The sequence below is a fragment of the Halichoerus grypus genome, chromosome 2, assembly GCF_964656455.1.
Source record: "Halichoerus grypus chromosome 2, mHalGry1.hap1.1, whole genome shotgun sequence".
In the NCBI taxonomy this organism is placed as follows: domain Eukaryota; kingdom Metazoa; phylum Chordata; class Mammalia; order Carnivora; family Phocidae; genus Halichoerus; species Halichoerus grypus.
In genome coordinates, this window is record NC_135713.1 from 42532875 (window position 1) to 42553432 (window position 20558).

General features: G+C 47.1%; 2 protein-coding genes across 7 annotated transcripts in view; one reads left to right on the forward strand and one right to left on the reverse strand.

The window, feature by feature from the left end:
* The window catches only part of SLC36A1 (solute carrier family 36 member 1), a 275737-nt gene that overhangs the window by 35818 nt on the left and 219361 nt on the right, over positions 1-20558 (forward strand). Inside the window, exon 11 of one of the 6 annotated variants that reach the window (XM_036087673.2) lies at positions 4322-8776. The exons of the other annotated variants lie outside the window; for them this stretch is intronic. Coding sequence (XP_035943566.1) covers positions 4322-4593 — 272 coding nt within the window. The 3' untranslated portion in view covers positions 4594-8776. Of the gene's footprint in view, positions 1-4321; positions 8777-20558 lie in introns of those variants that run through there. 6 annotated transcript variants of the gene reach the window in all.
* The window catches only part of FAT2 (FAT atypical cadherin 2), an 81782-nt gene continuing 79357 nt past the window's right edge, over positions 18134-20558 (reverse strand). Inside the window, exons 23-24 of the mRNA XM_078066758.1 lie at positions 19766-20223; positions 18134-18695 (exon numbers count right to left, since the gene is read on the reverse strand). Coding sequence (XP_077922884.1) covers positions 18163-18695; positions 19766-20223 — 991 coding nt within the window. The 3' untranslated portion in view covers positions 18134-18162. The remainder of the gene's footprint in view (positions 18696-19765; positions 20224-20558) is intronic.

Genomic DNA, 20558 nt, shown 5'->3' on the forward strand with positions numbered 1-20558 from the left:
TCCTTCTCTAAACATGGTCATTTGCCTTGTGTTGCTTCAGCAGTTAAAAGATCATATTTTTAGTGTCTCTTAACCCTAAGGGAAGATGTTTTGTAATACCAGTGGGGCCCTCTTGACTAATCACATGGGCTAGCTGAGTTGTCCTCGGTCCTCCATTGCTGTACATGCCACAGCCAGGCTGCTGCAGACGGCGGTGACTTGCTAGTTAGGAGTGTGCTGTCTTCCTCTCTGTATGGGGTGTTCTTGTGAGGGAGCGGGGAGAAAGTAGGGGCAGGATATTCCTGGTTGGCTGCTTCCTGATGTCTCTACCTTCTTTCTCTTTCTAGAGGGCTTTAACTCAGAGTAAAGACATTTAATGCTAGAAGAGGTTTTGGTTGCTCCCATATCTTTCTTAAGTACCTGATTCTCTCTCTGGAATTAGCTAAAACTAGTTTGCCACATTTTGCATGGGGGCAAAATAGGTACCCCTGCTGTTTGAGCCCTTGGGGCTATTTGTGCTAATTTGGTTGGGTCCTCTTGTCTTCCTCTTTCCCCAGCATATTAGTGGGAGGCTCACAATTCTTGCCTTCTCCCCACCCCTCCCCCATTATCTTTCTCCAGTGTCAGGCTTTATTTGGGGTTCAGTTGTGGTGTCTGGTCCAGCTACGACAGGAAGAGGGCCTTTGCGGCCTGTGATCCTGGCTTTAAGAGAAAACTTTAGCCACTTTTAAAAGATATTTTTGTTAAGCAAGCTTATCTTGTATGTCCTTTATAGTAAAAACAAGGACAAGTTTTTAGATTGCTTTTAAAATGTCATGATGAAGTGGAACATCTCTGTCTAATCTGAGAAAAGATTCTGATCATATAAGCTTCTGTTGCTGTTTCCACTTAATTCTTATCATAGAGTTGAGCACATCTGACCTCACTTAAGTCGTATCATGAAGTACCATATGTCCTCCAGGTTAATGGGAGGGAGAGAGGGGGGATGGCAGACTCAGAGCCGGGAGGGCCTGGGCAGGTCATCTGACTTCTCTCCTCCTCAGGCTCATTGTCTCTGATAAAGGTCTCCCTTCTCTTGAGTGGGCTGGAGCATTCATGGAGACTAGGGGCTGGTACCAGAAGACTAATTCACACTCCCTTTAATGACACAAAACCAGGCAGGCTGGAGGCTATGTTTTTGGCACAACCATGTGTCCTCGGAGAGGAATCCCATTGCTCTGCTGTGCCACCATTGAGCAGTACATGGTGCTTCCCAGTTGACAGTGAGCTGAGGGACATATCCCAGAGCACATTCCTAAGTGACTAAACCTACATTGTGTAGTTCCTTAACATTTCAGAGCTGGGTGAGACTTCAGTGACCACCCAGTGTTAGTACAGTCACCTGACCTCCTGGGTGACCGAGCTGAGGCTCCGAATGGTGAGCTCATTTGTGCTAGGACTGGTGGTTGCATTAGCTCACATTTATGAAGCATTCATTGTGCACTTAGTGCTGTAAGTTCTTTATGTGAATGATCTCATGTGACCATCCCTATTCAGCAGTAGGTTAAATAGCTGGCTGGTTAGTGGTGGAGCTGAGATTAGAGCCCAGGTTCTGAGTCCAGAGCCCACACTCTTAGCCACCTTCCTGTACCAGCTTCTCCTAGGGCTCAGTTCTGATTGCTGCCTCGGTGCCATTGCCACCTCACTACTCCCTTGAATTGGAACCATGGGAGCCATCACTATGATGTTGACAGTAGGCGGATGCAGACCCAGACCCCAGAGAGGGCAGGTGTCCTTTTCCGGGTCACACAGCAGATCAACTCTTGTTGAGCATTCGGTTGCCCATGATGAGAAAGCCATCATTTTGTCATCAGCTTTCTATATTTTTAACTTTCCTCCAAATTCAATCCTGAAGATCTGAGGGAGGTCACCAACTCTATTTAGAAAGAGCTAACGGCTGAAGCAGACTATTTTTAACTTGGAGGGCAAGTTAAAAGCCTATACATTCTGTGGACTTTCTGAAGACTTCAGAACACTGAAGGTGTTAATGGATACTTGCCATTATGGTTGGACACTAGAATAAGGAAAGAGGAAGGCATTGCCCCCGGGGCTGTAAAACCGTGGCAGAGGCAGATCTGAGACTCAGTATCCTTGTATTCCCTTTTGTCATCAGGCTTCAAAACCCTTGCCCTACTTCCTTTACAGAGCAGAGAGAGGTCAGGGCTGGTTGTATACCGGTTCTCTGCTAAACAATTGCAGTGTATCCCTGTGAGTGTTAACCCACCATCTGACTCCTCCCGTTCTTCACAGATAGGCTCTTTCTGCTGATCAGCCAGCTCCCCTCTTCTCCCTCCTGCGGGTATCATTTTGCATTTTTTCTTAATCGTCAGCTCTGTGATGTGACTGTACCAGGGGCTTGAGGCCCTGGATTCTAGTCTCAGGTCTGTCACTTTCTATCATTTAGCCTCTCTGGGGACAATAATAATGTTGTAAAGTTATATATCCGTGGACCCGAGGCAGATTCAGCCAGTGAGGGGCTGCCTCACAGTGCTGTCTACCAGACACTGAGGTTCTGCCGTGATGGAGGTGCTCTGGGTCTGTGCTGTCCAGGATGGTAGCCATTAGGCATAGGTAGCTGTTAAATCCTTGAAAGGTGGCCAGTGTGAATGAGGAACTGAATTCATTTTAGTTGACATAGCTTCAGAATAAATGTGAGACAGGTGATGAATCTGTCCCTCCCCTGGTAAATCTTGGACCCACCTGCCTCTCCTCTTACTGCAGGGAGTGCTATTCCAGTTTAAAAGCAAGTGCTTCTCATAAAACCTGGCTTCGACTAACATAACATAATAAAATAAAATTTAAAAAAAATTTTTATTTTTAAAGTTAAAAACAACAACAACAACAACGACAAAACCTGGCTTCTAAATGCAACCCAGTCCTTTTATCTGTAGCTCAGCCAAAGAAGCAGTGATCAATGCAGGCAGTCCATCAGAGGAGTAAAATTGACCTGAGGGAAGATTGGCACCCTTGGACTGAGGTGTTCTGGCAATCTCACCACTGTGGTGCCTTCCTCAGAACGACTTGGCTACATTGCTTTATGAAATGGAGTTGGAACAGAAGCTCCCATATAAGACGTAACTGATGGGAATCAGTGAGGTCAGGGATATGCTCTGGATCCCAGTCTCAATGCTGAGGACCTCCAGTTGGAGTCTGTGGGGAAGACAATTCATCAAAATACATTTGATTACTAATGAGTTAATGATGCACTTTTCATGGGCGGCAATGTATATACTAGCAATGATTATATGACCTGTATTAGGAGCCTGTTGTATGCCAGGCCTTGTGGTAAGTGCCTGTGTCAGCTCATTTCATCATCATGATCTCTCTGTGACTCAGGAGTCATTTGTATCCTCATTTTGCCAACGAGAAAACCAGGGAATAAAAGGGGGCTGTAACTTCCCCCAGTGTCACTCAACCAGAGCCAGGATTCAGAGACAAGAGCCTAATTCCAGAGCCCATAATCCTCCATCAACTTGTGAAACATTGGCTTTCATTCCGCACCCCCAGTGGAAGGCTGAGTCCGATGGGCATGGTGGGACCAGCGGGCACTGGAGTAAGTGCGGTCAGTGGAGCCTCCTCCCCGTAGTTGGATGGCGGGGCACTTGGGGCTGGGGTGTGGAAGCCGACAGGATTTCCTAATGCAGCCCGCCATTCTGTGTTACTTCCACGTCCCTCTCATATGCCCGGGCCTACATTTCAGGTGTGGGAGCCGCTTGATTGTCCTGGCATAGGCATGTAGTCATTGTGTGGGGCCTGGCTCCTCAGGTCAGCCTGCACCCTGAACTGCTTCTACTTCTGTAGGAAAATACTCTGTGAAATGGGGTTTATCCGTGATATCGTTCCAGGACGGCTTTTCCCCCTGTTTGGTCCTTGTCAGTTAAGTAGAGATGTTTGTGACGGAGGTACCCTCAGTGGTACGAAAATGACCAGTCGCTCAGAAATAGTCCACCTCCGTTTCTGCTCCAGCCTCTCTCCCCTGGTAGGGACCAGACTGCCCTGGAATGTAATTTTGTTCGTTTGCTTCAGAAAGATGGAAGTCATGTCCTGTAGCAGAAAAAGCTGAAAGCCAGGAGATCTGGGTTCCAGTCCCAGTTCTGCCGACCTTGCAATGAGACCAGGTTGTTCCACACCTGTGGGCATTTGTTTTCTCATCTGTGGAATGAGAGATTGGACTGGATAATGTCTGAGTTCCTGCAGAGCTCTCCATTTGAGATGAAGGACACTTTAGCTAAATTTGTTCAACAGTGAGGAGGTTTCTTCCAGCTCTGGGCAGTCTTGAACAGACATGTCCTCTCTCCTGCAGGCATCTTGGCCATCCTCATTCCCCGCCTGGACCTGGTCATCTCCCTGGTGGGGTCCGTGAGCAGCAGTGCCCTGGCCCTCATCATTCCGCCCCTCCTGGAGATCACCACCTACTACTCGGAGGGCATGAGCCCCCTCACCATCGCCAAGGACGCCCTGATCAGCATCCTGGGCTTCGTGGGCTTTGTGGTGGGGACGTATGAGGCCCTCTACGAACTGATCCAGCCAAGCAGTGCTCCCATCTTCATCAACTCCACCGGTGCCTTTGTATAGTGATCTGGGTGCATTCCCTACAGCTGCCCACCCCACCCCTGTGTGTTCCCCAGCACCTGGCCCCAGAGCCTCTGGTAGGGTTCAGGCTCTGGGGAGAGGCAAGGTTGCTGTCGGGGAACCCCTCTACCTGATACCTCGGCACCCTGGACCAGGTGGGGCTGAGGGCAGGGGAAAGAGTGGGTAGCAGATATGCAGAGGTCCCTCTTAGTGGCCGTGCCATCCCTGTTCATTTGTACTTAATTTAACCTAGAACTTTTTAACTTTTTTCCCTCATCATGTCTCCCTTACCTGCCCCCCTCCTTCTGACCCAAATTATTCCTGTTGCACAGCTCACTTTATTTAAAAATCTTAGCATCCCCCACCTCATGTTTTCTCCTTTCCAGGCCCAGGCCTGGATTAAATGAGTGGGAACCCCCTCTCCTTATAAGGCTGGACCTATCTCTTTCTCAGACCTCTCCCAAATATTTTACCTCAGTATCCTCCTACCTATTCAAGTCTCCAGGAGATGTCTGGACCTACCTAGTAGTTTAAAACCAGCCCCCAAAGCTGGAGCTTTTAATCTTTACTCTCTCTGGCTTGTGACCCTCGGCAACACCTTCTCTGAATTCCTCGTGTGGGTCACAATGTTGTATTCTTAGTTGCTTTAGCTTCTGAAAGGTATCAAGTGCTGCCTAAATTGAAAATATTTATATTTTATTTAAAATCAGCTTTTGTTTTTAGACTCTGTCTCTAGATCTGGGGTTATTGTGAGTTGTTCCTTCCTCAGTAAACTTTTACTAGGCTTCTCCTGCTGAAAAGAAACTTGCTCCAGGAAATGTGTGCTTAGGTCCTCAGCATTCTTGGCTGAGTACCCCCAAAGGTTTTAATCAGGATCACCTAAATGTGTACCTCTGTGGGGAGGCGTGTACTTTACCTCCCACTGACCAGCCTGATTTCATATTGAGAAGATATGAAGGACTCAGGATATGTTTGCCAGTGCACGAGGCCGAGGAAAGGATGGCTGAGTGGGATGTGCTTCTGTCCATGGGGGGCTTATAAAATGGGCCACTTTGTGCATTCAGGCCTGTTTTTCAGCCTCAGCCCCTGACAGGCACAGGGCACGGTAGCATTCAGTTGCCAGCATGTCGGGAAGACACCCACACTTTGCCGTGGGTGAGAAGATGAGGCCAGTGTGCACAGAGAGTGTGAAATTAAGTTCATAGAATTAAGAAGCAGCTGGTCTGACACTATGTGTGGTGCTTGGTTGTTTACAATCAACGAGCCCAGGGCAGCAGCAGTGCCTTGCCCCGAGCTGCCTCCACGACCTAGACTTCTAAAGGGAACCACTTGGTAGGGACTTCGGTCCCCTGTGTTCTAGACACTAATTGTGACCCCGTCCCTCCCCTGCATGCCTCCCTGAGTGTCAGAAATAGCCTCGGGGTGGCTCACCTCAAGGTCAGCCTTCAGATTTGGGAACAAACTGCAGAGAAAGCAGAGAAAGGTGCATTGCCTTCGTTTTGGCTGCCTCTTCTCCCCTCTTGGTGTGAGAATTATTTCAGGAGGGCATTCATTAGCTCCCCATCCCCTGAGCTCTGTGTGTGTGTGTGTGTGTGTGTGTGTGTGTATGTGTGTTCATGCACATGGAATAGGGGCGTGCTGTCCTCCACTCCTGTCCCAAAGCTCTTCCTTCCTTAGAGATGCAGTTCACCCTGCAAGTTAGAGAGCAGCACAACTTCATCAGGGGTCTTGTTCTTCTGTGTTTCACCAAAGCTCATAACCTCCCCCACACACACATCCTAGCCCTAGCTTTTTCTTTCTCTTCTTTTCCAAAACCACGTTCTCATTGCAGTGACTCCCAACCTACTCATAATTTATTAAGTTAGAGAGATGTGATCAGTTGTGACTTGGTCTCCCTTAGGAGCATGATACTTTTCACCCACCCTTTCTGTGGTCACCAGCAGGTGCTTATATGACTGAGGCTCTAACTGGAGGTGGCAGTGGCGCTTCCCTGTGAAGCCTCAGGCCTAGAAGTTACCAAAGTGGGTTCAAGGATTGTCCTCTTCTCTGTGCAAGCCCCAGGCTCCAGCTGTCTTTCCACCGCAGTCCTGAGAGTTGTTCACAGTGAGAAGGCATGGGCCAGTAGAAGGATCAGATGTGTGTCCTGCCCACAGCTTCTGTGACCTGGGGAGCTGCTAGAGGCTGTCCTGTCCAGGTGGGTTGTAAGACTGGATCTGAGGACTGGGCAGTACAAAACTGTGCATTTTGCAAAATGCAAATTATTGCTTCAGGGTCCCTGGCCTGGAAAATGTGGTGTGTAGGAGAGATGGCACTAGCTTTGGGGCTTCTGGAAGCTAATTTGGCATGGCCCTCTCCCTGTTTGTTCTTTTTCTTGTGCTCCTGCTGCTTCAGAAGACCTAGGCAGGGTGCATCCTGTTGGTGGGCCTTTCCGGTTGTGCACTTAGGTGTAAAGTCAAGGGCCAGCCAGAAGACGGAAGTAAGAGGAAGCCCTTTCTCTTCTCCTGGAAGCAGCCCTCTGCGCCAGCTCAGGGAAGCTTACTCTTCTGCCCACGAGGCTTCTTCAGTCAGGGAGCCTGCCCTGGTATCTTCCCAGGGCTCTTTAGGAACCAGCTGCCTGGGTTCTCCCCATGCCCCCGCCCTGGTGCCTGGTAAGAAGGCCCAGCACGAGCAGAAGTCTGGTCAAGGAGCAACAGAGTGAGGCTCTCTGCAGTGCGAGGCTGCATCTGCGGGGCCACAGGCAAAATGTGCAGCTTTCTGGCCCACTACTGTCAGGTGCTGTGTCCCTCCCCCAGGCTCCCCAGTGCAGCCTCAGACTTCCATGAGCTCTGAGGTAGCTTCTCCGAGCCCCTTGTTCCCTCCTGTAAATGCTGCTGTCGGGAGGTGTCCACCTCTCTTCTGGCAACGTACCTCCCCTTACATGCAGGTATTTGCTGGGGAGAGCATGATCTGGCGTCTTCTGTTTAATTTTCCTAGAAGTTGTCACCATTCACAAGTGTCATTATTTATATTGTGCTGCTCTCTGGCTGCTAGGAGCCCTTCAGCTGTACAAACGCTGGCCAGATGTATGTGAATGTGTGGCGGCTCTTAGCTCAGAACCTGCAGCTCAGCCTTCCCTCTCTGCCACTCACCTCTCCAGCCAAATTCATTGGCTGGTGCTCACTACTTACTCCACCCCCATGAAAGGTACAATTTGCCATTTTTTCAGTTGTCTTAAAGCGATGATCTCAGGAAGGAACCTTAGGAAATCTGTCCCTCTTCCCTGTTCTCCTAGCTTACTTTTTTCTTCTCAAATGTCTCCCTTCCTAAATTATAGAATATCATCTCTGTTTAACACTACATATTCACCTCATGTTTTTTGGAAGTGCAAAATCTCACTTTGTGTCTGTTTACAGCTCTCTCTATTCACTCATTACTCACAGCCAAGAGGTCCATATCAGTGGGTTTTATTTCATAGCTGATCGGATGTTAAGGCGAGCCCCAGCATCAGCCCTGATCGGAACTCGAAGCTACTTCCTGACAGCAGAGACACAAAGTGTCAGTGGCATGACGTGATTAGGGAGTCGGCTCCAAGTCTGCCTTAGAATTAAATTTTCCAAAGTACATTACAAATCTCCAAGACCATTAGGGGAAAAGGAGAGGGTGTGGTTTGTCTTTGAAAATCATGGTCAACACTTTTAGACAATTTAATTAGTCCTGCTGTTTGCAATGCTATTTGCTCTGACAGCATCAGCTTGTGATATTTCTTCCCTGTTCTTTGTACCACTGGGCCATTCTCAGGCCAGGGGATGTAAGTGGTGCTGATATGTGGTTACCAGAGTGGGGAGTGGGGGATGAGGGTGGAGGGTGCCTGTTTTAAGCCGTGTTCTTTTGTTTAAATCAAGGTGATGCTGGGGAAGCTGTTTTGTTTTAGTGAACAATAAAATCATGTAACTCTCTTGTAAACCATGTCAATGAGTGTGTGAATAAGATGAATATGAGAAACTACCATCCCCAGGTCTTGGTAGCCAGACAGGACCGCATGTATCATCCTGTGTGTGTGCCTACGTGGGTGTCTATTTCTCACATGGTATGTGTAGAGATGGAGACCATGCAGGAGCTCCCAGAAGAATTTGTTTTGGGTTCTGCAAATGGATCATGTGTTAAACTTTTCTTTTATCAATAAATGAGTTTTATTTTTTATTTTTGAGAGGTTTCGGTCTGCATCTTTGTTTTCGCCTTTTTTTCTTTTTAAATATCACTCAGATCTCTTTACTAGATCTTACTAGGTCAAAATGTTTGTAGTTTATGTCACAGAGCTCATCCGGGGGAGTAGTGCAAACAGTGCAACCACCTATGGAATTGAGAGTTCCCAAGAAAGGGAAGTTGTTTTTTTGTTAGACAATCCTGCTTTTCTTGAAAACTTGAGTAAGAACTCTCAGCCCTGTCTGTGTATATCAGATGACCGTAGTTGACAGGGATGATGGTTAGTTTCACATGTTAACATGGCTGGGCTATAATGTTGAATAACCCAGTTATTCAATCAAACACTAATCTAAGTGTTGCTCTGAAGTTATTTTGTAGATGTGGTTGATGTCTACAATCAGTTGCCTTTAAGTAAAAGTTTATCCTCAAAATGTGGGTGGGCCTCATTCCAATCAGTTGAAGGGCCTTAAGAGGAAAACTGAGGTCTAAATGGGGAAGAAGAAATTCTGCCTCAAGACAGCAGCATCAGCTCCTGTACAAGAGTTGCCAGCCTGGTAGCCTGCCCTATAAATCTTGGACTTGCCAGCCCTGACCATCACATAAGCCAATTCCTTGAAATCCCACCCCCTCCATGTATATATATATATATATATATATATACAAGTGGGGAGATTGATTTCAGGACAGTGGAAGAGATGACTCCTGTCCCCTGTTGTCACATTAAGAGGGAAAACAAGACCATCTGAGCTGCTTCTTAGGTGATCTGAAAACCAATCTTGGGTGGCTACTGAATTAGACTCGTTTAAAAGCGGAGGCCTCGAGGCACACTACTGAAGTATAGCACTTTACGGAGAGAGGAAGGCAGGGAATGTGTTATGACTCCTTTTGATTACCAGTATTATTTCTGGAACTCGGGGTCACAGGGGTTCAGTGACTGTTCCAAGTCATCAAGCCTTAAGTGGCAGCATTAGGATATACACTGCAGCAAGCCCTGTGATTCCAGAGCCCAAGGGCTTCCCAAAGGCACTGACTGCCTCCCCCTCTGTTACAGCCTCAGGAGGGAGGTCCGCCTTTAGGGATTATTGTGAGGGTTAGAGAGAATGTTCTGAATTCCTTGGCATGAGAGCTTATGAAGCATTTTCTGAAACATTAGCCGAATTGAAGAAAACCAAGACTCAGAAGCAGTTTTACTTGTTTTGTGGTTTTGCGTCCATTCGTTATAGTCATATCTCACTCACTTCCTTTGTGGAGAGCATTCAAAACTTTTTAGATTGTTCACCTTTTCACGTGTTTGTTCCTGCTTATGTTTACACTTAATGGCTATAACCCCTCCTTCCAGGTAACAAGGGCCCTCAAAGTAAGCCACTGCACTGCTGGAGGCATAAATTGAGTGACAGTGGACTGAATTTGGACCCTAAACTTAGGGCTCTTTGCTAAATAGGCTTGCTTCCTCAGATTCCGCCCGTTGCAGACATATGCAAGAAACTGTGTGTATCTTTAACTGGTACACTTTACTAGACCCTTGGTCATTGGTCTCCCTCCCCCTACTCATTTTGGGGGAAAAAATTGGAGTATAATCTACATGTAGTAAAATTCAGCTGTTTCTTAAGTGTACGGTTTGATGAGTTTTGACAAATGCATTTGACTACCATTTCAATCAAGATATGGAATGTTTGTTTTACCCTAAAAAGTTCCCTTGTGCCCCTTTGTAGTCAATTCCATCCCCATGCTCACTTGACCCTTGGCAACAACGGATATGATTTTTCTGTCTCTCGTTTTGCCTTTTCTAGAATGTCATATAAATGCAACCATTAAGTATGGAGTCCTTTGTGTCTGGCTTCTTTGACTTAGCATAATGCTTTCTATATTATCTGTATCGTGCCTTGTATCATTAGGTTTATTTCTTTTTATTGCCAAATAATATTCCATTGTATGGATGAACCATAATTTGTTTATTCATTCACCGATTGTTGGACATTTGGGTTGCTTCCAGTTTTCGGCTATGATGAATAAAGCTGCTATAAATATTCATGTACAGACCTTTGTGGAGACATATGTTTTCATTTCTCTTGGGTAAATACCTAGGAGTGGAATTGTGGGTTTGTATGGTAAGTGTATAATAACTTTATAAGAAATTGGAAAATTGTTATTCCAGAGTGACTCTGCTATTTTGGATTCCTACCAACAGTTTTTAAAAGCTCCAGTTGCTCCATATGTTCACCAATACTTCATATAATGATCTTTTAAATTTTAGCCAGCTTAATGGGTATATAGTAGTACTTCTTTGTGGTTTTAATTTGCATTTGCCTAATGACTAGTTATGTCCTGCACCTTTTCCTGACTTATTTGCCATTGGTCTGTCTTCTTTAGTGATGTATTTTAAAATTTAGCTTTCTTAAAAATTGTAAAGCTTTTTGTTTTGAAGTAATTATGGATTCACAGGTACAAAGAAATGTATGGGGAAGTCCAGCACACCCTTCTTCCAGTCTCCCCCAATGTTAAAATCTTGTATAACTATATTACATGACCAAAACCAGGAAACTGACATTGACACAATATATAGAGCTCATTCAGATTTCTCCAGTCACATATGCACTCATTTGCACATGTGTGTGTGTGTTTGCGTGTGTAGCTGTAAGCAATTTTATCATATGTGTAGCTTCCACCACCCCAGTCAAGATGCTTACCTGTACCATCACCACAAGACTCCTTCATGCTGCCCCTTTATAGAGACACACTCACCTCCTCTGCTCCCCCTACATCCCCAAACCTGGGCAACCACTAATCTGTTCTTCATCTCTATCATTATGTTACTTCACAAATGTCATATAAATTGAATTACACGGTATGTATCCTTTTGAGATTGGCTTCTTTCACTCAGTATAATTTCCTTGATGATCATTCAAGTTGTTGCCTATATTAATAGTTTGTCTTTTTTTTATTGCAAAGTCATATTCCATGGTATGGATGTACCACAGTTGTTTTAACCATTCACCCATGGAAAGAAATCTGCATCATTTCCAGGTCTGGCTATTACAGATAAAGCTGCTATGAATATTCACTCGGGTACAAGTTCCTGCATGAAAATGTTTTTATTTCTATGGGATATATATCCAAGAGTGCAATTGCTGAGTTGTATGTAAGCCCATTTTTAGTTTTAAAAGGAATTTCCGAGCCATTTTCCAGAGTGGCCATACCATTTTACATTTCTACCAGGAATGTGTGAGTTACTTAGTTTCTCCACATACTCATCAGCATTTGGTATTGTCATTATTTTTTATTTTAGCCATTTATCAGATCTTGTAAATGTTTTGTTGGATATACACCTAAGTATTTAGTTTTCTTTGGAGCAATTGTAAATGGTAATGTGTTTTTAATTTCGATTTCCATGTGTTCATTGGTAGTCTGTAGAAATGCAACTGATTTTTGCATGTTTATCTTGTGTCCTATAGCCTGTCTATACTCAGTAGTTCTATGAGTTTTTGTCTAGATTTCTTGGGATGTTCTGTGTAGACAGTCATGTTGTTTGCATATAGAGATAGTTGTATTTCCTTTTTTTCCCATCCTGTATACTTTTTTTTTTTCTTACTGCAATAGCTAGAACTTCTAGAACTATGTTAAAAAAAGGAGTTGGTGACAGTAAACATTCTAGTCTTGTCTCTGATCTTACAGAGAGAACATTCAGTCTTTCACCCTTAAGTATAATATAAGCTTTAAGATTTTTATGGAACTTTCCCTCTATGTCTGTACTGAGAGATTTAAAAAAAAAAAATCATGAATAGGTGAATTTTGTCAAATTTTTTTTCTTCATCAATTGACATGATCTTATAATTTTTCTTTTTTCACTTATTGATATGGTAGATTAAATTGATTGATTTTTCAATATTGAACCAGCCTTGCTTACCTGGATTAAATCCTACTTAGTCATGGTATGTTATTCTTTTTATATATTGTTTTGTTCTCACCCAGACTCCAGAATGGTGCCTTTTTGTAAATAAGCAAAACCATATGCCATAAGTGCTATTCTTGGCATAAGTGTACTTTTGCCTCAGGCCAGGTTCCCAGCTGCTAAAGTGCTGCATAAAGCCTGCACGTGTTTCCTTAGGACAGTTTCTCAACTTTGGTATTATGTACATTTGGGGGTAAATAATTCTTTGTTGTGGAGAATGTCCTGTGCATTGTAGGATGTTTAGCAACATCCCTGGTCTCTAGCCACTAAATGCCAGTTGTGGAATCCAAAGTGTCTCCAGACATTGCCAAAGGTACCCTTGTGTGGGGGGTTGGGGGTGGAAATCATCCCCCTCTCCTATTGAGAACTACTGCCTTAATACATTTAAGCTCCTTCTTACCCCTAGCTGGAGGGATTTTTTTTTTTTTATCTTGGCCATGGAACAAAGGTAAGTGTGTGGTTATGGATGCTGCAAAAAGATCTGCCTTTTTAATAGTAGTGATAAAATATATAACATCTTTTGAGCCTTTACTATGCCAACTACGCTAAGCACATTACCTATATTCTCTTCTAGTACTCATGTCCAGTGAGGGAAGGTGCTGGTAATATCCCCACTTTGCAAACTGAGGCATAAAAGGTTAAATAACCGAGAACACACATTTTCTGAGTGGTGGAGTCAGGTCTGTCTGACTGCAAACCTCGTACTGCCCCTGAGATCTGCCTCCCTGCCACTAACTCTGTTACTCACAACCCTCAGTGGACAGGGGACATTTCCAGGCCCCAGTCTGGATGCCTAAGTCCTCCCACACTCCAACCCCAACATGTCAGGACTACCCACCATTGCCCAAATACTTAAAACCTCTAGGCCTTTGCCTTGGGCTTTTCCCTTAGCCTGGCTGGCCCTTCTCTGTGCTAAATCTGAAGCTCAATTTTAAGATCCAGCTCAGATGGCTGCTCCTCTTTAGAATCTTTCCTGGCTACATCAGTCATAATTTATGACTCCCTCCTCAGCAGAGCAGTAACATCCCTTCTCTGGCTAGCCTCCTCTCTACTTATGCTAGAAAGCTGTGACTACTTGGTCACTCCCTAGATCACGGGCTGCTGGCGGCATTGATCGGATCAGGCTTGATCTTCCAGTCCTTGTCTGTGGGGGCTAATCTTGTATCTGGAATTAGCTGGTTACTAAATTCAATGTGGTTTCCTTTAGTAGGGAATGGTGCCTGGCCTCTAAGGAGTTGACATCGTTATATATACTTTTAGTTTTGTATCAGTCTAACCAAGCACTTTCCTTGGTTGGACCCTGTAGATTTGTTGAGGAATCTTAAGAAAATTCTAAAGGCTTGTCTTTTCCCAGCTGGGTCCTTGAGAAAGTTCCTGCTCTTCACTTGGTGAGACCTCTTGTGCCTCTCCTCAAGACAGAGCTAGCAGAGGCTGCCCGAGGTCTTCTAAAGTCTGTCCTTAGACGCTGAAATGTGGGTTGTTGTCCAGCACCTGGGCCCAGATGCCCTCGTAGGCTGGCATTCACCAGTTCACCATGGGCTATCAGGAAGGGCCACCTGTTCTATACCAAACCAGCCGTGGGCCTTGGGCAAATCACTCCATATCTCAAAACTTTATATACTGTATTTTTCTCTTTCTGTCTTTTAGAATCTCCATAATCTTCAGTCCAAAAGAGAATGGTTTTCCTCCCCAAGGTCTAGGGCTCTGCCCTTCTTCACCCAGCTACTCATTTTGAGGTTCTAGCCCTGGCCTAAATCCTCCCCGCCAAGACCTCAATGTGTCCCCTCCAGAGCACTGCTCCAATTTCTAGAAGATACATTGGCTTTCTCTGTTAGGCCTTGATAAACCCCATGTGATGGTGTAGTTGTGCAGGCCTCCTCCACAGCCCTCTGAATGAGCGGGCTCACAACTCCTTTGCTGTTGTCCAGTGGATTCCATCTGCCCTCCCACCCTGGACATGGTTGTGAGTCCTCACTTCCACCCATCCTGCTTGCTGTCTAGCAATGCTCAAGGTTGCTGCGGCACTCTTAACATCCAGTCTCAGAACTGGATATAGGATCACACAAGTGGCTTGGGGTTGAGCTGACCCCACCTCCCAGGATCCAGACACTTTGTCTGTTAATACCACTTAGAATTACGGTGACACTCTTGGCCTGTGAGCTCATTAGACTAAGCCCTCTCAGTCCTCCTTGCTGCTCTTCCTCCATCCCCTGATGTCCTATGTCAGGAACCCAAATGTAAGGCAAATATCGGGAGTCAGACAGCCCCAGATTAAATCCTGGCCCTGTCACCTGTGAACCGGGTGACCTCACTTTAAGTCACTAACATAAGTTACAAACCACGTAATTTATGTGTGTCTCTGTCCCTCTGCCTGTGAATGGAGACAACAGTACTTACCTCATGGGGTTTCTGTGAGGATTAAATGAGACAAGACCTGTCAAGTGCTTGCACAGCACCTGCCATATAGCAAGTGCCAGCGAGCAGTGGTAGTGAAGAGGATTATGGTGAACTGTAAAAATGCCCAGCCTGGAGGTCAGGAAACCTGTGTCTTTGCCTTTCTTTGCCACTGTTATGCTGTGTAAGACTCGGGACGTTTGGAACCAGAGCCCCAGGGGCTTGAGATGGGAGAATTTCCCTGAAAACCTTTGAGTCTATCACAGCCCAGTAGGCTGTCTTGATCCCAGAGCGCCCTCTGGTGGTTGACAGGTGAAGGTGCAGGCTCGGGAAGACAAAGGGAAGGAGGGGCCTGTTCTGGAAAGGTGGGCTGGGTGGAGAGAGGCTCCCCCTTCCTGAAGGTGGAGAGCAAGTTGTGTTTTAGGGAGATAACCAGGCTGGGTGCAGACCTGAATGTGGGTCTTATCTCTGTGAAGTGTTAGCTGCAGGACCTCAGACAAACCCTTCTCCTCTGTGGGCCTTGGGATGAGGAACATCAGGAATGAAGATGCACTAGATCAGAATTTCCCAAAGATGATTGAGCAGACCCTGGACAGTCATTTTAAAAGTCTGAATGTTTATGTGTTTTCATGTGTTCTAGAAAAAATAGTAACTTTCAAGGCCTTTAGTTTATGGATGTGTCATTTTAAGGTGAATAAAAATATTTTTTTAAAGTTGGAATGCACTAAAAGAAAATTATTAAGTATATAATGATACAGGTGGTATTAGAACAAAAATCGTAAAAGTGATAAGCCAAACAGAAGTCGGGGCAACACTGGACTTGCTTATATGTGCTTTCCTGCACAGTTCTGATAAGTTAATCTTACCTACATACTATCTGGTATTATTTCCTAGTATAATGGTCACCGTTTATTGTTTATGCTTCTAAACAACAGGAAGCCAATTCATACCTGCCTGAGGCCACACTGGTGTGTGGCAGAGGGGGTTTGGAACAGAGCATGTCCAGCCCCAGAGCCACAGTGTGCTGGGGTGCCTCTCATGGATGTGCCTTCTCTGCCCACCTGCACCGGGAACTCAACGGCAGGGACTGGGCTTTCCAGTCTCGGTGTCTCCTACAAGGCCTGTGTCACAGCTGCCCGGTGATGTTCACCTCCGGCTGGGCCTTGGGAGTGAGCCGTGGAGCAGTAGCCGTAGGCTGGCTCTGGGCACCAGGAGGGCTGGCTTCCCAAGGCCTGTGCTATAAAGCTCACTCTCCCCGTCCAGTGCCATGTGGTGCAGAGGGCGCTGGCCAGGGTCGGCAGTCCTGAAGTCTTGTCCCAGGCCATTCACGCACCTGCTGATTAGTGGACTTGTCCACTAACTGTGGGCAGTTGTGTTGGAATTAGAGGTGTTTTCCCTGAAGAGTGTTCTGGGCCCTGCCCCCAGAGGTTCTGATTTTTTTGTCTGGCTCTGGGGCTCACAGATCTATATTTTAGCCATTTTGCTAGGTTTGGGAATCACGGTGCTTGATGACCTCAAGGGTCCCGTCTAGCCCCCAAATTCCTTGAACCTCAGCTTGGCAGGGCTCATAGACCCTCGTGCCCTTCCCCTGACCCAACCCCAAGCAGGACAAGTGACATACAAAATAACCGTAAAAAAGACTCTTTATTATTAAAAAAAAATAACAAATGACCAGTGAAACTGTGCATTCTGTCACTCACATGCACAGTTACACACACAGCTGTGAGCCATTTGAATGAATACGCCCTCACCCACAGAGCTCCCTCTGTCAGCAGCAACCCTGTGGGTGAGAGTCTCTATTGCTCATCCTTTTGATTTGCTTCCAGAAACAACACAAATGAAAAATCAGTGGACCGGAGAAAGGGATTGGTAGGGGCGGGAGTGGCAAGGCCACCAGAATTCTCTGGTCCCTGCCACTCCTGGCTACATACACATGTCTACACATGTACACACATCTATACATGAGGTGCCCACATGTGCAGACATGTGCCCACATTGACCCTCCATGCATAGGGTTGAGTCACTGCAGGTAACACTTAGATTGGCAGGCATCTGAGATGGAGGGGCAGGAAAAGGCAGAGTGTCCAGCCTGGACACTGAAGTCCAGCTCCACGCCTCCACCCTGCCCTGATGCCCTGAATGGGGAGTTCTTAGTTCCTTGTGTCTAGGGAAGAAAAATCCCTTTGGGGCAACTCATCCAGACAGCAAGGTTGAAAAGTGCCTAAGAATTTTAAAAAATGAAGAATTAGGTCCTCCCTGCCTTTGGCCCAAAGTGCTTGAGAAACTTGGGCTGAAGAACCCAGAGTTCCATGAGGTCTGAATTCCTTAACCAAGAAGGTTCAGGGCTGCAGGAATCCTGGCAGGCCCTGCCTGGTGGAAGGTCATATGACTTAATAAGGCAGAGCAAGTTCCTTGGACTCTGCATTAGAGGAGTGGGGCCCCAGGAGACTGGGGCCAAGTGATGCTCCTCGGGAGCCCTTGTCGCCCCAGGCCTAGCACAGTGCCTCACACGGAGCAGATGCTGCAATTATGTGTGAACGAGGCAGGGTGCACAGGTGACTTGGTGACCTGCCCACCTGCTGCTCACCACTCAGCCCCTAGAGGATGCCTTGTGGCCCTCCAGGGTCAGAGGACCCTGGACCTTGTCTCTGTAGCTGATGTAGTAGGTGCCTGTCGGGTGGATGGCCTCCAGAATGGAGCTGTGGGCAGCTGTCAGAATGCTCCCTGACAGAGCCACCTCCCTGGGGACTGAGAGATGGCGGGCAGTGAGACAGACTGCCTCTTGCCCATCCTAGGAATCAGTTTGTCCTGGTTTCCCAGGGTTAACTGTTCTGTACCTCCCCTTCCTGCCGAGGGCCCTTGTGCTGTTTTTGGAGCTCCACCCTCAGCTTCCCTCCATCCTCAGGGACTCGCTGGGGGTCTGCAAGAGCACATTTCAAGGTATGGCAGCCTGGACTGGGGATGGGGGCTTCCCTCCCACTTTTCCAGCCATGTTCAACTCACTCCTCCAAGTCCTTGGCTTCCTCCCTGCCTTCCTCTGAGGATAGCTAGAACATAACCTCCTCACAGCTCCCATAATCACTCTCCACCATATCAGAGCCCTCATAGTTGGGGGGAGCCTGGGTCTGGCCCCGCCCTGTGAGATGCCCGCCCCCAACCTCACAGTCAGCATAAGAGGGCCCAGCCCGGCTGAGGCGCATACTCACCCCTTTGTAGCCCCCCTCTGCCAGGCAGGGCCCTCCCCCTCCCTGCTGGAACTGTGAATGGTAGTAGCTGATGGCCGTGTACTCGTTGAGACAGGGGGCCAGCAGGCGTTCCCGGGGACTGGGGGGCCGTGGGGGCATCAGATCTTCCAGGTTCTGGTTGCTGTAACGGGGTGGGAGGGGTGCCCGCTTGTTTTCCAGCTCCAGTGGGAAGGGGAAGCCCCCATAGAGGCCAGTGGAGTCCGGCATCACGGGTGGAATCTGGTGGTGGTGAGGCGACGGCGGCAGAGGGCCAGGCGTCACTTCCGAGTGGGGGTATTCCCAGCGTTCCTTCCTGGAGTAAGTAGGGGGCCAGACCGTAGCTCCGCCTGGGCACACTGAAAATGACAAGATAGGGTGAGCACTGAGTCTCCCTGGTGAAGGTTTCAGCAGGCCTTTTAGCTGCTATATATGATTCAGCATGTGGTAGAACCGGGCAGAAGAGTGCATGGGTATGTGGCCATCGATGTGTGTTTGTCTGGCAGCTTAGACTGGTATCTAGAATTCAATGGGGCCACCTTCAAGGCCAGACGTTTAACCCAAAGCCAGCTCATATTGTAAACCTGTGCCAATGGTCTAAGAGTCAGTGAATAAGGGAAGAATATGGATGACTCCATGTAGCCTGCTCGCCTCTGCTGGAAACAGCAGCTCTGTCCCAACTCCTGCTGGTGACTTATGTCTCCTTAACAGAAGGAAACGGACACAGTTTGGACTGGGGGAGTGTGATGGCATCTGTTACAGAGGGTGATTAAATGAGATGTGGCTTGGAAGATTGGGGACCAGGCTTCCTTGGTCCTTCTCTGTCCCTGCTACTGAATAGTTGGGTGAGTTAGAAAAAGTTACTGTGTCTTTATGGGCCCCGATTACCCTATCAGCAAGAAGTTTATGAAAATATCTTTTTTAACTATTGGTGAATAAGCCAGAAAATATAAAGTGCTTTACAAATTCATCTCCTTTTGAGCCAAAGAGGAGAGTGAGGTGAAGACCCCTCCTCTAGGTCAGTCAGGTCTGGCCCAAGGCTGTCATACCTCTAGACCAGGTGGCCAAAAGCTTGGACTACTGCTCTTTCCTTTCCCAGAAAAGCACAAAGGAGCAGAAGCCTCCCCTTTCACCCCGGGGTTCCCATTTACCCCTATCCAGGGTCTACAGGTTTCTGCCGTAGATATCAATCCTATGGAGTGAGTTGGAATTTAGAGGAGGGGGTCATGGTGCAGTGGAATGAGCCACAGATTCTGAGTCCAGAGACCTGGCATCTGGTCCAGCCCACCAGTGCACTGTGACCTTGAGCACATCCCTTCATATCCTATCCCAAGGGATTGGACGGGATGGTGGCCTCACCTAATGGAGTGTTTAGGTCTACCACCTATTCCATCAATTCCAGAGGCTAAGGGCCTCTGGCTATACTGACCCATCTCTTCGCCTGACCATGTCCTCTTAATGACAGGCTCGTTGTCAGAGTGGGAAGGGGCCACAGCTGGTGGGAGTCTGGGAGGCACACTGCAGACCACTGGCCGCTGCTTAGAGCTGGGTCCAAAAGTGACCAGTTCATTTGGAACTGAGGTCTTGCTGGGCTCCAGTTGGTTCAGGTTGTTGCAGGAGCTGGTGCTTAGCGGGTTGAGCTCGATGGCAGGCATAGTTTGGGTGTCAACACCAACACTCCTGGCCAGGAGGTCTGGGTCCTCCATGGCCACGGGCTTGTGGGACTTGCAACGGCGGCAGTAGAAGAGGAGCCCGACGGTGCTTAAAATGATAAACAGCAGGGCCACTATGAAGATCAGAATCTCTTGCTGCCCCCAGTCACCCCTTGTGATCTCAGGGGTGACTAGGCAGTGTCCTTCTGAGCAGCCCCTTGCTTCCATTTCACACCTGCAGAGACAGAGAAGTAGTCAGTATACTTCCCTTTCCATGTCCCCTCTCACAAAGATTTATGGACCCCTGCACTCAAGCCTACCTTCTCCAATTTTCAACCAAAAAAAAAGAAAAGAAAATGGATGATAACGATCACACATATCAACATCAGAGCCTTCCATCTTCCACGAGGAAGGTGTGGCAGTCAGTTACAACTTCATTCATGACCATTTGGAATCTAGGCTCTGGGCACTTCTGTTATTTCCCATTCATGTGATCTAGGCATTGGATATATGCTCCACCACTGGGGTGAGATTTGCAACCACATACTGTGGTGGAGGCAGCCAACATAC